General features: G+C 35.7%; 1 protein-coding gene across 9 annotated transcripts in view; it reads left to right on the top strand.

Moving 5' to 3' along the window:
- The window catches only part of TfAP-2 (transcription factor AP-2), a 161,747-nt gene that overhangs the window by 113,191 nt on the left and 31,015 nt on the right, over positions 1-17,541 (top strand). For 8 of the 9 annotated variants that reach the window (XM_034340598.2, XM_034340597.2, XM_034340602.2 and 5 more), the window contains one exon: positions 10,222-10,599. In XM_034340598.2, coding sequence (XP_034196489.2) covers positions 10,222-10,599 — 378 coding nt within the window. Of the gene's footprint in view, positions 1-4,572; positions 5,495-10,221; positions 10,600-17,541 lie in introns of those variants that run through there. The other variant, XM_034340599.2, reaches the window with a different exon arrangement.

Raw genomic sequence — 17,541 nt, 5'->3', positions numbered from 1 at the left:
TGAAAATAAGAAAATTAAATGGAAAGTTCACAGTAAACGGGAGGGTAACACGGAACAATTTATTTGCCAGCGATGAAACCATGCGAATCATCAAACATCGTTCCTGAATGAACAGCTAAATAACACGTTCTTTCATCAAACCAGCTGTAACCATTTCGAACTAATCCACGGCGTAACAGTGGCAATTACTGCTTTTACGTAAGTAACGGACTGAAGATTACCGATGATTACCATCTCGGCTATTCCTTTATCGGTAGTTTACTCTCACGCTACTTCTTCCCATAACACACATACCTGGCAGCCAGTCAAAAAAAGTGTGCTTTTTATCTTCGACGGCTCCTTGTTCGCCTACGTACTTCATTTTACTACGCGTACATTAAAAGTGCAATAAATAACGGAGAAAGAGTATTTACAAGAGGGATTAGCATTCTATCGTGGGTCAATACAGGTACAGTTATGAATTGATTTGCGAACGGCTGGATTTATCAGCAAGATTTGATTCATTTGTGAAAAAAAAAGAAAAAAAAAGTATCGACGAAGAATCATTAAATAATTTTGAAGGAGGAGCTCTTCATCGTGGAATGTAATCTTCAATCGAAACGAATTACGGCTTGACCCGTTAATAAGTAGCACGCGAAACAAGAAGCTTAGAAGAGGTACGTTAACTTTCGTGGAATTACTCGAGGATTCAAGTAGATATTGCAAGGTGCGTAATTTTGACAGGCAATCTCTATGAATTTGACAACTTTCTAAACTCGAAACGACCGGCTCTCGTTGTTTTTTAAGGATACGCGGCGTTAAATCACTTTCTAATCTGCAGTAGAAACAGATGTTCGTCGTTTGATGAATTGATACATCGAAATTGGATGGATAAAAAAGCATAGTAATATAACGAAATAATTTTAAAAAGTGTCATCCACTTTTTACCAAAATTCTTTGAACTACCATTTCCCTGCAAGAATGATACTTATAATTGTAAATGATTAATCAATTGAAAATTCAATATTCGAAAATAAAAAATAAAAAAAAAAAAAGAAGAAAGTAGACGTTCAAATCAATTAATCAATCAAAGCTTCAGGCTATGCCAGTTTCCATTGACGTATCGTAAGTCCGCAACAAGATCCGTTGATCGCGTTAAACGCGATCGAGCGATCGTCCGCGCTTTGCGGCCGCGTTAATTCCCCGTCGACGGACAGACTTTACGATTCCTGTCGGTTTACCGATCTCTCGACCGCAGACCACAGCTTTACACTGATGGACGACCGTTGAAATGAAACTGAAAAATATCGGCGGATAGAAACCTGGCTTGAACAGACTAGTTCGCGGTGTCCCAGTAAATTCTTGTTGCATCCGATGACAACACGGTGCGTGGTTATAGCCTACGGCTTCTTCGAATCCACATTATTTCATTTCACTATTCAGCGAATCACCTCCTCACTCTCCTTTCATCTTGTTTCACTTCGTAGAAAAATTTTGAAAAGAATGGCACGATCAATCACTTATTGGAAAGTTGAAATGATTGTCGTTGATTTAATAGGTAATCGAAAGATAAAGTGGAGTCAAATTTTTATTTTTTGTCACATATTTGATGCAGAGCACAAAATTACACCAGCTTTTTGATAAATGGTTTATTGTCACTCTTAGAAAATGCATCTGAATATTAATTAAACTTTCTATTCGTAAATTATTATCCGTCCTTAACCCTTTGCGGCCGATCGACGCATATGTATGTCCAAAAATAATTGTCACAGTAATTTATAGTTCCGTATACCTGTTGCATTATCTATATTCTTAATTCAAAACACAACTGTATGTGTAGACAGTACAGATTTATAATACATATATGCTTTGAAGGATGGAATTATTACTTATTTTACTTTAAATTAATAATACACTGTTTAATTTAAAAATGCTCCGTCCTCAAAGGATTAAAAAGTTCAATTTTCCACTTGTCACCTTATAAAATTAATTACAATATCGATGCCGTTGTACTCAGAATTTTCTTAAATTTTCTTTTTCTTAATTATTCCATTATATTAAATTTATGGCGATCGTCATCAGTGATTCTTATGGCATTCAACATGTTAAGAGATAACAAATGTTTCTACAGATAATGTATCACAGCCAACAAAACAGTCTCGCAGAGCGAAGTACTCGTTAATCCTGCGTAGCATCGGTTCGTTGATATTTAATTAAGATCTACACGATCGGAGACGTGATTAAGCCCTTGTCCTCGTTCGTTCGAGGCGTATTCCAGTGTCGCGCGTCTTTTCACACCGACGACTGCTGCCCGTGCGATCGTGAATGGTTCTCCGTGGCGTAATTACGCTGCAGAATTTACACCGGCATAAATTACCGTACTCGCGAGTCGACGACCTGTAACGTTGCCTCACCGGCCGTTTTCCCCCTTGTAAATTAATGCTCCCGGCGTCAATGAATGAACAACATTGACGGAAAAGCGAGCACAAAACGTTCGGGATTAATTCTTAGCCGTGTTTAATTAATACGTTCCCCAACCGAACCTGATAACGAAGCTGGAAGGCTGTTATCAGGTGCCGAGATTTAATCTTATCCCACAGAGCGACGATAAATATTATGAATTTATCGCCAGCTGACCATCATTTGATCGATTAACTTCTAATTAAGATTTAAGTGTAATCGTGAAAATAAATAGGTTTAATTTTCTATTAGAGGAATGAGATTAATGCATTGATTTTCATGGGAGTGGCCAATGACTAGTAGGTACTATAGGTTTAATTTATTCAAAAGGTTATAAAATAAAAAAGAAACCAGAAAACTGTTGATAATAACTCTTGATAATAACCAGAGGATTTTTCTGTTGTACTTTTAGTGTTTTTAGGCCAGTTTTTCAAATGTCAAATATTTCTAATACTTATAATAATTTCATTTCGAAATGCTCAATTATAAACATATGAAAAAAATACGAATAAGTTATAATAATCTGAAATCAAGTAGATTTTCAGGTAACTCATTAACGGGAAAAAAATTAACTCCCCTGAATATTATAATTAGGACATACATCAGCATACATTTGGTCCCGAGACAGGTGCTAATTATCCGAAACTTATTGCCCATAACTCATCTTCTAATTAATCGTACAGAAATATTTGAAGCTTTACTTTCTAGTTATATTAGCTGTTACTTTAACATATTTTTATTAACTGAATATTGTACATAACAGATATGATGACACTGTTTCATTTCCTCTGCGATTATGTTACAATCGTCTACGATTTTATGGGACTAATTAAATATTTATTACTAGTGTGTTAATTTTACTTTACGGTAAAGTAATTGTTTTTTACGTATGTGTTATTAAACTTCCAATCTTTGCGCAAGTTTTTTCCTTAACAAATGTAATATAATTACAGTACAAATATAATGTTAGAAAGTACTTAAACTTAATATAGAAAACGAAAATTTCTGTAATCGCTTAATTTATTTAATTACCCAATATGAAGATATTAAACAATGTTGAAGTTGTTATATTACTTATTAGTATGTTTATAAAAATAAGTATCTATATCTTGATTGATCTAAAAAGGGAAAGACTACCTTTTCACTAAGTTGCTTGTATGAAACCAATCACTTTTATCTTCATCGTTTCCTAGTGGTTTTAATAGCAAAAAAAGGTGATTTCATGTTCCGTTACTGCTTGATTACCTTGTGTAACTTACAGCTTCTTTGGCTGTTTCATCTCTTACGAGATGAATGTTTCCACAATAAGAAACATCCTGTTAGTGAACGACTTTATTTTTCATCTTTAAACAGTTTCCATTATCTTCAATACAACGTTCTTCGTTTGTACTTTAATGTATATTGATATATACAAAATATGATTTGGAACACATATTAGTGTGTATAAGAAAGGTGATTTATATCTTTGGATATCAAACTAATTAAGGAAGATTGAATTATTAAGTTCATACACGATTGATGGAAGGTGATCCGCGATTAAACGAAGAAATCATTCAAGATAACAAATAGTTAAAATAAGAAGAAAATGTAATGTGTCAAACAGTTTACAAGTCAACTACGTGTAGGTAAACTCATTTTCACCCCTTAAAACATAAATTGGATAAATCATATACATATTTTTACTATCTCACATTATTATTTCATAATGAAAAATATTTTCTAGATGCAAATTTTTATTAATTTTTTGACAATTTGTACACTCGGTGGTGCGCGATCGCGAAGGATCGGGAGGCCTCGCGTCGCGCGAGTTCACGGGGTATCTTTGCCATTCGCTCGATCGTAGGACGTCCCCTCGTGAATCGCGGCCGTTCTCGATCGACTGGTGGGGCAGTTCTAGGAGTAGTCGCACGTGGTGGCGCGTATCCTCGGGCGAAATTTCGGTCGTCATCCGAACGCGTGCACAAACGAGAGCTCTCCGTTCTCCTATCCACCGCTTCGCTCCGGATGGTAGGGCGAAATTCTTAAGGTGGTGGTGGTGGTAGCGGTGGTGGTGCAGCTGCCGACGACGACGCCTGTATCGTCGATGGTGGTGGTGGTGATGGCCACCAGTGGTAGTAGTAAATAGTAGTAGTAGTAGCTCTCGGTAAGAGCACACCGTACCACCTCCCATTTCGTTCTCGTCGCGCCGCTGGCATACGGCTTGTACGCCTATACTTTCGTACGCCTCGACGTCGTTCCTGTCGTTCAGTCGATCGGCCGCAACACATCGCTCAATCAGCCGATCAGCTGTTCTCCTTTTGCGCACCGGCACCCACGAGTCGGCCGACTCTTGCGAATTATCCTCGTTTCTATCGCTACCCTCGCGACATCGAACAGACGGCCGCTCGTCATCGATGCGTCGATGCTCCTTCGCGACAGATAGTCCTCGAACGGTGACTATGCTCGGATCGGCGCGAGTACACTCGCTGGTTGCGCGAGCGACGGGCAACAGCTTCTCGGAGGCTGGCTTGTCCGACACACCGGGCGTTTGCTAAATTCTTTGTAAAATCAACCCCATCTTTTTCAATTATGTCGAGCAAAATGACTCTTTACGATCTCTATCCTTGCTATTTCATTTTCTCGGATTATACGTGCTTGACGATACTTGATAATCATGTATGAACATCTTTTAATCGTCATGATCATTGAAATACGTGTAGCAGAATTTCTATTATCGTTTGGTTAGACAGACGGGTTATAATTTGCAGTTTTTTTTTGTTTTTTAAATTAAGTGTGAAAGTGTGAAAGTGCGTTTATTGGAAGAAACGATTAAAATTCGGCAGGAAGTGGTGTACGAATGACAACGGGTCGTGTTTGTGTGATGTGCAGGAGGAAATAAGTGCGCGGTAAGTGGTTGAAACGCGAATAGTAGCGTGAACAAGACAACTTTCGAACTGGAACCGACAAACTGGAGATCCTAGGGATGTTTCCGCCGCGCACGGAAGCGCCGACAGCAGACAAGCTGGCGCTCTGTTACGCGCCCCATGTCGACATGACCACGGTTATCGAAGTCGAGGTGTGTTTTTCTATGAAACATCATTTTCAGCATTAATTTTATTTAAAATTCTAATCGTCAAATTTCAACGTTCAAATTTCCGTTTAACCCTTTCAGTGCTAAATATTACACTTGTGTCTGTAGGACACCACGAAAATTAATATCAAAAAATTATATGAATTCTTATGAAATTGTTATCACTCAGAGCACAATTAAATTTTGCAATCGCAAAAAAGTCAAGGGAAGAGTGATTAAGTTAATATAAAATCTAGTATTTCTGTATGTAATATTTAAAATTGAAATTATACTTTGCTCAAAATTCGATTACAGTAAAATATTTAGCAAAGAATTGGAGGAATGCTTAATTATATTCGAGGAGCCGAAGAAGTATTTAAGCAACGTCGAATCTGTGGTTCAGAAATATTTCACAAAATGTCATAAAATTCATATTACTTTAGTATTTCTTCTTCGTGTAATTTTTATTTTTTGAAACAAAAGGAAACTATTGACCTATACAGCTGGAAATCAATAGTTATAATTGAGTTTATATTTATATTTTATTAAATCTTGTTATTCTTAATATCCCATATAAACAGATATAATGATAATTAAAAGTTAATTAGATATGCGTAATATATTACTCAAATCAATATTACCTAAATTAGCATCGATCACTTCTAGATGCTTTTTCTTTATATTTCTCTACTTAAATCGCTAATCACACCATGAAAGTCTCGAGCGAAAAATGTTGGCGTTTTCTTTCCTAGTCGTATATTCGTAATCTAGGATCTGTCGATTTCGACATTGGGCCGGCTTATTGGTTATTAATTGTCTACTTGTCGTATGTGGTAAGAGGGACGATTTCTCTCGCGTTATCAATAGCGATCTCAGCTGGAAAGTTCGGCTATGCGTCTTGTGAAACGAGAATCGGCCGCTAACAGGTTACTCACGAATCAAAATTTCACGCGTGTACACCGTCAGATCGTTTTGATCGAGCTCGCTATTAAACGATCGTCGACGTTTCCTTTTCTTTTTATTCCACCACGATCTACATGATTCTTGACTACATAAATCGCTTTCTTCGCTTCGATCAATCTAAGCCAACAGTACGTTGGCCTGGAAACGAATCCACTTCCAGAGAACGGATTTTTTACACTTTCAAAGGGCACGGTTCATAGAATAACAAGTATTTTGCTGTTACTATGAAATTAGATGATTAATTGAACAATTTATCCTTCCTGATTTATTCTTCGTTTGATTGCATCTATGTTACAGTGTATCTGGAATATTGTAAGTGTTATTAGTATCTTGTTACAGTTTTATTGTTGTATTCTGTTCCATATCTGTATTATATGCCATGGAAAATTTCTGTGAAGAAATAAATACATGTATGAATTGATAACTGCAGGTAATGGTTTAGTGATAGCTGTTATCAAATTCAATTAGTAGGTTTATTACATGAATGTAATTATTGTTACTATTCTAAACAATTAAGAGAATTCCTTACAATATAGACAATCTATTCTAAATTAGAGTATTCCTTAATGAGTTTTTATGGTATCGAAAATAACAGTATTTCCTAAGAATGTACGTCGTTAAAAGGACAAATATTTCGTACGAAATAAAGCGTACAAACGTCTGTTGCAAGGGGGTTTCGAAATAACGATTTGGAAATCGATTTGGAAAGCGACAAAGGTGAATTTTGTCTCGTTACATGCTAATATCGGGCAGATTAAGAGTCACGCGTTTAGCTAAGTGAGAGTTCCCTTCTATAACGGACCTTTCTGTTCAATTTTGGGCCGACGTCGTTAAATGCCGTTATGAGAGGCACCTTCGGTAATCGAATTCTTCTTGCTCTTGTAACATCGCCGTTTTACACCCTACGTATAATAGTTCTTTACCATGAGAACGATTTAAAAATTGAAGTAGTTATTGCTAGTAAATAATAATCAGAAAATTGGAAAAAAAAATTAATTACGAAGTTTATACGTCTGAATTTCAAATTTGTAATAAATTTCTTTTTCTAAATTAACAGTAAATTTAATTATTAAGAGGATTTTATATCTTGCTGGAGTATGAATGTTAGGATTACAAATTAGAAAACAATTTAATGATAATATACCATGTAAATTAAACTGGAAAATTAAAAATAAATTAATAAAGGTTGGCAAATAAATTATTCTGTATCTCGAGAAAATTTAATCATTTCTCTAATTTAAAATGGGAAATCTGTAATATGCCATTCTTGTGGGTTTGATTGTTCTAGTATTAAACTATCTTGAATAATTGCAAATGACACAAGGCTGTATCTATAAACTATAAAAGCTTACACGAAAGGAAAAAGTGGACGTTGGTCCTTTCAAGGCTTATAAAGACGTTCGAGATCGTATCACGAGAAGGGAAACCTAATGACTAGCACGAGTATAGTGTCGATACAAACCTCTTCTGTTGATATTCAGATAAATCATCGTCTGATAAAATCTATTTGAATAATACCGTACACCATTCATCAGATAAACTAAATCAAATTCCACTTGTATAAAAATGACTTCAAGTTTTACAAAAAATTTGCAAAATTTGATAATAATTATGATTGATTCTACCCTTTACTCATTTTTATTTTCATTATTAAACACACTGTTCTACATTGAAAATTAGATGCAAGGGAAATATTATTTAATTTTATGATGTCTTTAATGAATAATTAACGAGAAGTTTTCGATACATTCGTTGATCCACGGTAATTATATGACGTTTTAATGAAATTGGATGGTACATCATATTAGTTGCTTTTCAAACATTAAATTTACTCTTTGATCATTGGCTAGTATTTCACTATTGAAATTGGATTAAAAGCAAGCAACTTTTAATAATAGTCTAGTAACAATGCTTCCTTTCTCCTCGTTTCTACCAATTATAACAACCGAGAGCTCTATTTGCGCGTATAATTCAGATTTTCAAGTTGAAATATGCTTAATCATATCTGAGCAATTTGCTTTGGTGATCTTGCAATTTACGAATGATATTTCATACAATCAACGGTTCAATAAGACTCCAATATAACTAGTGCTTTCAGCAGAGACAGTTGTCTAAATTTGATGCTACTATAAAGCAACTAATAAACTAGATTTTTATTTAAATCAGAAAAGAAAAATGATAAGTACTGTATCTGAAGTGGTTGTGAGTTAATAAACCTTCATTGCATTATGCAGCAAATTTGACCAAAATTACAAACTAACATTCATCCTACCCTTTTCACAAATACATTTACCTTTATTTTACTTTACTTACTACCAGCCAGAAGAAAAACTATAATCTCTAAGAAAGATTAAAATACGATTATTCAGCAGTCTCTGTACTTATCATTTCTTATCAGTTCCTCTCAACTGCAAACAATAAGCCTTCGTAGTATCTAGGTTTAGTGGAGTTTTCTTGACAAAGAAACATTCTACCCGTAAGCTGTTTGCATTACGTTGCTCGCTATAAGATCTGCATAACATTTATCTGCATTTATGTTCATCACCTTCCTGGCGAGCCAGCGATCAGTCCCGTATATTCCATCGTTTATAGTAATGGTAGACCTCCAGCATGGCACGATTTTTTTTCCCACCAACACTACACATTGATCACCGCAATTACCAGTAATTTTTTAATAGCGGCGAAAGTTGCGTCGAACGTTGCCCCATATGCGTATCGACAACTGCGTATTCTTGTTTATTATGGTTATTAATTTTTATTTTTCCTGTAAGCCGTTTCGATGTGTGAGGCTGAATACAAACTGAATTGTAGCAGAAACTGACTGTTAATAACGGGGATTTTATATTATGCAAGAGAGAAACTTATATCCATGGCTTATTCGATGAAGGGATATTGATTGGGATAGTTAATTTTTAAAACTGTACTTAATTTAATATGTCAATCGGCACGGCGGAAATTGACATTTTTAAGACATATTGCAACTCTAATTTATTATAGAAATAAGAATATCTTATTTATAAATTTTAAATCTGAACCTTTTAATTTGCTATTTTCAAATAATATTTTGAAAGAATATCTTTTCAAAATTTCTTTTTTTATATTCATATATCAACAGTAAAAAGTTATTTCACCGATGAAAGTAGGTTAACTGTATTCGGATTTCCATAGGAAAAAGCTTTTCCCTGCCAGCAAATGGTTATATATATGCATATGGAACATTATACGTTAACTAATTCAGTCGTTTTGAATATAAATGTACTACAAGAATGCACTGTCTAAAAAAAAGCTCGGCAGCACCTAATAATTAAAGGAACGTTATTCATTACATAGATCGTTTTTCTCCGACATGATTCGATGTCGCTTAAAAAAATATTAACAAAAGTTATAAAAGTGTTTTACAAAAAATAAAGTGCATTACGGGTCAATTAATATGTTTGTATCATCGTTTTTCTAATGCCACAAATAAAATAAATATTCGGACTATTTGAAGTAATGATATGTGCCATAACTATAGAAACTTTTACATAGAGTTACATTTTCATAATGAAAATTTTTGTCAAAAAATTTAAATATTAAGCCTTGATTTTCCTTTATAAAGTTTTCTCAAAAGTAATTATTTACTTAATCTTTCAACTGGGGACTAGTTTACTAGAATGTACTTTTGGTAAGTCAAAACCCCGGTTAAAAGGTTAAGGATTGATGAAAAGTTACCGAAGAAATAAATATATCTAGGAAACAGCCTACTAACCGATATCCATTTTGATTTCCAGGACCGTTTAACTGGTCACGGGGGTATTTCCTCGCTGGGCGGTGGAAATTCCTCGCCGTATTCCGGCGCCCATCACCACGGTCACAGAGGCAATGGGAACGGTAGCGGGATGCCCCATCATGGGGGTGCATCCTTGCCAACCGCCTCCGACTTTCAACCACCGTACTTTCCACCCCCTTTTCCATCGCACCACCATGCGCCGGCGAGTCCTCAACATCCGGGACTCGGGCAACCGCAACATCTCGATTACCTCGTCGGCGATCCTTACACGCAGACGCTCAACACGTTACATCAACATCACTATAATCACCTGAGCGCCGCCGTCACGGCTGGCCAAAGGAGCGGAGATCTTAGGAGAGACGCCGAGGGTATCCATGTGGTGAGTAATTGTTTCGATGAATTATTATTTAACACGTTCGATAACGACGCTATTTATCATATGCAGTCGTTGCAATAGATCTTACGAAGAAATTGATACCATAACTCTTTGGTCAGAAAGATGTCGGAAATGTAATTAATATTGGTTTAGGGTTCGAATGAAAAATAATGGAAGTCTAAATATGAAGTAGAAAATTAAATTGAAGTTAGGGGCCTCTCCATGGTCCGCTGCCCAAAGTTTAACACGTTGACTGCCAGGGTAGAAATGGATGTGTGTAACCAGACGTATTAAAGGACTAATTATTAAGTCCACGATCAGTAGTGTGCTTTAAATTTTTAAATTTAAAACTTTAATTTGTTGTTTTTCCATTTTCTTCTCTTTTCTTAATAGGGTGACTTAGTCAGTGAATGAACGGTTAAGCTTTCCTTCAGTTTCAAACAAGAATACAAATTACATGAAGTCCCCATTTATTAATCGAACAAGAATAAAAATTAAAAAAGTTCATTCACTAGTTAAGTCATTTTAATTTAATTACAAAAATTTTAAGGCGTCGTGACAATGTGTTAATAATCGCATATGCAAGGAATAGAAACACAGTATTGTTTATAACATTCAAATTAACGCTTCCATGGTATAACTTCTACCGTCCCAAGGGAATAATACTAGCGACCTCTGGGACTCGTGTCTGGTCGGCATATCTTTGCGCGTAAAATTGAAGCGCGGAGATCCGGTCACGTGCACATCCGGCTGGCTCATTAGAAAAGCGAGCTCGGCGTGTTATTTGTAACATGGGCCGCTGGCGGCTCGCAGTACGGAGAGGATGTGTAATAACGGGTGGGTATTGATCTATTAGACGTATCGCGGCCAATAAGCCCGTCCGTAACATCGGTGATTGCGATCGTTGATCCCTCGAAGAGCACGCGAGTGGACACGCGCGACATTTGCATTCGCCATGGTCCCGCGTACCTGTCCCCGTCTAATGGCAGAAATACCCGGCCAGGTATTAACGTAGCTTCGAGGAAACAAGAGACCATGAAGCTTCGACAGGCAAGAAGTACCAGCCAGCAGGAAGTCGAGGATGAACGGAACGTTTTGTTCCTGATCGGATTGATCTTTCTACTTCGCGGATGAATCGCGGTTTATCGACCGTCTCTGTCCTCTGTTACCGCGAGCTACGTTCAAATATGCGGAGGGAACCTTGCTTGAATACCTGCAACGACTTTTTGTTTGTCGAGGTGCCAGGGAATTGTTTGTTTTAGCGGGAAACGGGATTCGTTTATTCTTTTCGACGTATTTGGGGAAATATTAAACGTTAGTCGAAGTGATCCTTGACTCGAGTACAGGGCGCTGATTGTTGAGAATGAAAAAGCTTTTGCATTGCAAATTATTTCAAAATAATTAGCCTATTAATGGGCTTTTTGACAATATTAGTTATTGAAGAAAGACTAATTAATAATCTTTTAACTATTACAAATTCACATCTAACTTAGTTGAAATAATGGAAGTTAAATGTACTTCAATTAAGAGGAAATTAAAAATAAAGGTTACATCTTTAAATCTTTAGTTATTGTTAATTATAAGGTGATAGTACGTATCTATTTTATTTATAGCCAGTGAATAATGAGCTAATTGCAAATAACAGTTATCAAATTAGGATTTCTTGTATTTTCAATAGTTTTCATATTTTTGGACTTTAATATCTAAATCACCGAATACCCCTAAGAAACGTCTGAATTAAAATACTGTATATTATCTGTACACCTGTTCAAGCACACCCTAAATGAGAAGGGTTGACACCTTTGAAACGCTCATTGGGTTGATTAGAATCTTCCCAATAAATAAACGCAAACTGTTGAACTATTATCCCTTGACTTGGTATTCCCATAGAAAACCTCTGTTAAATTTCACGCTTGAGCCCAGGGTAACGTGACACCGTGTTACCACCTATTCGAGGGGCAACTTTAGACCTCTAATAACGCTCTCGGTAATAGTATTTGCGGTACACCTTACCCCAATATCTTTTATGAAAATATCACCCTAATTACGGTGTCGGGACGTGCATACACCACGCTGTGGATTATGTTTTGGGCGGTTTCCAGAGGTGTCGTGTGACGTTCCCGTAAAAAAGACTAGGTTCGACACGAAATACGACACGAGCACGAAGAATACGTTCAGCTTCGGAACTGGGCAGAAGAGAAAAGCGGGTTTGGTTTAAAGCATCTGTCTAGGCCATATGCAGGCTCGTATTGCGAAACGTACATGTGCTGAAAAATGTATATTTTTCCTGGTTTGCCGTATGAATTTCTATTGTTTCCTGTTTTCAGTAGCATCCAATTATTTATACAGTAAGGGTTTCTGCAAGGTATCAGCACAATTTTACATGATAAACGATGCGTTTTAAAGAATATATTATAAAAGAGATTCTAACAGAAACTCGGCTTTAAAATATTTTGCCTCTTTATGAAATTGCTATATCGATTATTTCAAACGTTACAACCCCACGTACCCTATCTTTAGCTCTGCCTAAAGCACATTCTTCAAAGGAGGGTGGCAGACCTCGTTCTGAATGAAATCTTACACTGATACAATCTCCCGATTCACGAAATATCGAGCAAATCCTTCGGATGCTTTAAAACCTTATAGTTTCGCGATACTCTATTTACAGATGTGTAACTTTTTATTATTTTTATGGTATTATGCACGACTTTAAAGCAACAGTAGAGAACAATTTGTAAAGTGTTTGATTATCTCGGTTCTCTGAGACTTTGAACTTACCAGAAGACAAGATAGTTACACGTAGGACACAAAGTCTTGGGCTTCATTCCCAAACTATACGCAGTAACGGCGTCTTGCATAGTTGATCATAGTTAGGAAACTTGCTACTACGACTATGCGTCGCGACGCGTCGACTGTTACCATTAGAGGTTTCAGTTCGGTATCTTCGCCACCAATATCGAAAACGACGATGTTGGAAGTTGAAGAGGATAAATCGTTTGAAATCACTTCAGCAATATTCCAAAATTAATAATAATTATTAATAAATAGAACTTAATTTAGTAGCTCATTATTCTTTTAATACTTTGTCTGCCATTCATCATCCATATCACCAGGAATTCTTTTTTCATTTAATTAAAAATAATTATATTTAATTCCTGAAATTATGAATAATAAAAAGTTGAAAAAAGTGTTTCTTATTGAGATCACATGTCTCGATTTAATCTGATATCTTCGAAATAGACAACCCTCTCGAAGTTTCGTTCATTGCCCTCCCTCGAGTAATTTACTTATTAAATTTTCGGCTGACCTTTGGCATTCCTTTAGGGTGGATGCCAGAGACGTTTACTTTGACGGAAATATGCCAAGCGTCGTGATCCTTAAGATGGTGTTAGAGATACCTAAACGGGGTAAACGGTTTCTCATGCTTAGCTAAGTCGCTTAACATTGTATGAAAAACTTCGCTGACATAATGCTGTATCAACGCGACAAGGCAATATTTGATCGGCGTGTAATCGGTAATGATAGATCTCGGGGTGAAACGGTTAATAATCGCCATTCCAGCTGCTCCTGAGTAACATTACATCAGACTGCATCGAATCGAACAACAATAATATGATACTTTGTAATGAAACGATGGAGCAGATGAGGGTAAAATAATTATTTTACGATTTGTGAAATTGTTAAATGGTCGATTTCGAAACATTATTAGTCTTAAGCAATTTGATGACATAAAATTATTGCGAAATCCTACTTATGGTGTTATATATTGGAGTTTCAAGTTTTTACTTGGAGAAAATTTTAAAGCCATTACCCTCCAATACTTCTGTTTTATTCAAAAAATTACATCTTAAATTGATATACATAATAAATAATATAATAAAAAATATTTTCTAACGCAAAGATATGCGTACTTATTTCGTGAATCGAGGAAAGAAGAATGAAATGAAAGTAGGTTTCTGAAAAAGAGACGACAATACCAATAATCAACCAAGTGGTTCGACCGATTCCAATAGCTTTATCCTTGAAACGAGAAGCCTCGTGCTTCCTACCCCATACGTTTTATACTGAATTATAGTATCTTGTCTGAGTCCCTTCACGATCTCAAGTTTATACTCGAGAGAGTACAATCTGTGACAGCATCCCTTTGCTAAGGGGATCTTAGATTCAGAAAATCTGTGTCATTGTTAGACGTTTTTCTTACTAGAAAGAGTTAAAAACCAGAGGTTTAAAAGTTGAAAATTTAATTATTTTTTATTTTTAATAAGTGTTATCTAATATTTTAGTATCCTAATGTTCTAATCTTCTAGTATCCTAATATTCTAATATTTTAATATTCTAAGATTCTTAAATTTCGTGGACTTAGACTACCAAAAGAGCATGTCTTAGTTACACCAATGATGACACGATAGTCAACGAGACACTATTTAGAAATATTCGAAAAGACCACTCGCCTAAATTAAACACATTATAAAATACATCAGTATTGAAATTGATTCTTTAAAACGATTTTCTATTAGTAATGCATATAAAAACCCAGGAAATTCTATTTTAAAAAGCACTTTGCATTTATAATCGAGCTGACTGTTTGCCAATGTTGTTCAAAACTATTCCTCCTCTTTTTATAGATGACATAATGCTTTCTTTATTCGAACTTTTCGCTTCGCTATTAAAGAGGAACTTGTAAAGTGAGCAGCGACTTAAGTAAACTGTACTTTTCTTCATTTTAAATATGTACACATTTTTTTTTTCCAACACTAATGAAAACCCTATCCACGAGACTTCTTTATACTCTGTCAACAAAATTTATAGCGGCACTTTTTTTAGGAGTCACGAGATTCTTACGGTATATCCCCAGTGAGACGAATGTCTGAAATAAAAACTTCATTTTGATTCGTAAATAAAAATGTATTACGTACAATATATTAAATTTGTAATTAAATTCACAAATATTTGGAATATTTTGCTTCAAAACTAGTCAAATTTAAAAGTAACTTATCCATCCACGCAATAAACCCTTTGTAGAAAAAAAAGTTGTACAATACTTGAGTTCGGATTAACATTACAACGGAAAAGGACCGATTGTGCAAGAGGAAACAGACAGGGCTCGTTATTGTCGATCCGGATGACTCGCCACGTTATCCGTCGCGGTCTCCATAAGCCATTTATCAGTATCGATACCACGAATACCGGTCGACGTGACTTTACCTCGCCGCAGCGTTTAACGAGAGAAAGGCGATCACATTTCATCTCATTAGTCGACTGGCATGGTTACATCAATTTATAACCAACGTGGATAGATACTAGTAGCTGGCACACCGTTAATTAGCGCCGTTTCCATTTCTTTAGTCGTGTGAAAGCCGGACATTAACCCTTTGAGGTTCGCCACTTTATTTAGACCCGCGTCATCAAGAACAAAGAAGAAAAACTAAGATAGATATATCGTTCTACAATTTGATTTCTCAAAATATTCAGAATTACAAAAATTCGCAGAAAATTAGGCGACTTGCGACCCTAATTTGGCCAGATAATTTTCCATTCGCGAGGCTGAATTGTACACTATCGATCATATCAGGTTCATTAAACAGATTCTCCTAATCGGATACGCGATGTTTCGCGAGATTCGCGATGATAAATGAACGAAGCAACCTCTACCTGTTGTATTTTTTCCCCATTAGACGACGAGCTTTTATTTAACTTGACATGGGTGCAGAAATAATTTGCCACTGTCATATGAAAGCATCTAGTCAGATATTGCAGTTGGAAAGTAGCTGAAGAAAGTAGCTTATGAATTATTACATATGAAGTTCAAGTACGCGATGACTATTAATTCGTATACACGGATTCAGTATAATATGTATACTATTAGAATGTGCTGCAATTACCCTTAGTAGCAAAACGATTAATTTATATATTTTTGTTTTATGTTATATACTTTCTTTAAAATTTAATCAACAAGATTTATGATTCAACATTATCCAGTGAGAATTCCATAAACTTCAGCTAAAGGAAAAAACCAGTGGTCGTTATACTGTTTGCATGTATCAAAGTATTAGAAAGGAATCGATCCATCGATGTGATATTTGTAAAGTACCACTATGTATTGAGTATTCAGATATCCCAGATGAAAAGTAGCTGACGAAAGTAGCTTATGAATTATTACATATATGTATATGAAGTTTAAGCGCACGATGACTATTAATTTAAATACATGAAAACAGTATAATTTGTATACTATAAGAACTGTAATTGTCCTTAGTAGCAAAAGGGTTAATTTATATAGAGTTGTTTTCTTATATACTTTATTCAAAGTCTCAACTTTTCTCATGCATAGCTAATGCAGTTGATAGCAGAAATCTTGATATTTCCATGATTTCCATCGCTGCCCAGCCACGAAGGTATCAAGGCGATCTAGAATAGTCATAACGGAGAAAACGATTACAATAGAGCAAACAATCTGGCAAGGAAATCGGAGAAACGTGCATAGAGATTTCTTCTCTAAGCGGGAACCTCCTGGTCTCGCATAGGAAAGATATATAACAATAATGGTAAGGGCTCGTAATACAACCGTATTTGTGACACGACCGACTTGCAGTCTGGATAAAATCTCCAGTTTTTCACGTGGGATGTGATTAAGATTCCAAACGTATGTACGTCCACCTCTTGTGTATCAATTCCGAGAAGACCGTCTTCGTTCTTTTTCTTTCCATCTGCAGTTTCTTACATAAGATTCGAGTGTACAGACCGCTCGCGTGTCTATAAATCTCGACGATAATTGAAACCATACATTTTCATTGAAAACGATCGATAAATAACTACATACATTATTTGAACCTACAAATTTCGAAGGGGCTAATGTAAAAAAATTGCAACGAACAAGATCGTAAATAATATTCATTCTGTGTTTCTTATACAGTTTCATAGACCACTTACAAATTTTGATAATTA

The sequence above is a fragment of the Osmia lignaria genome, chromosome 15 (genome assembly GCF_051020975.1).
Source record: "Osmia lignaria lignaria isolate PbOS001 chromosome 15, iyOsmLign1, whole genome shotgun sequence".
Lineage (NCBI taxonomy): Eukaryota > Metazoa > Arthropoda > Insecta > Hymenoptera > Megachilidae > Osmia > Osmia lignaria.
Note: the sequence above shows the minus strand (reverse complement) of the source record. Positions and strands in the feature narration are given on the sequence as shown.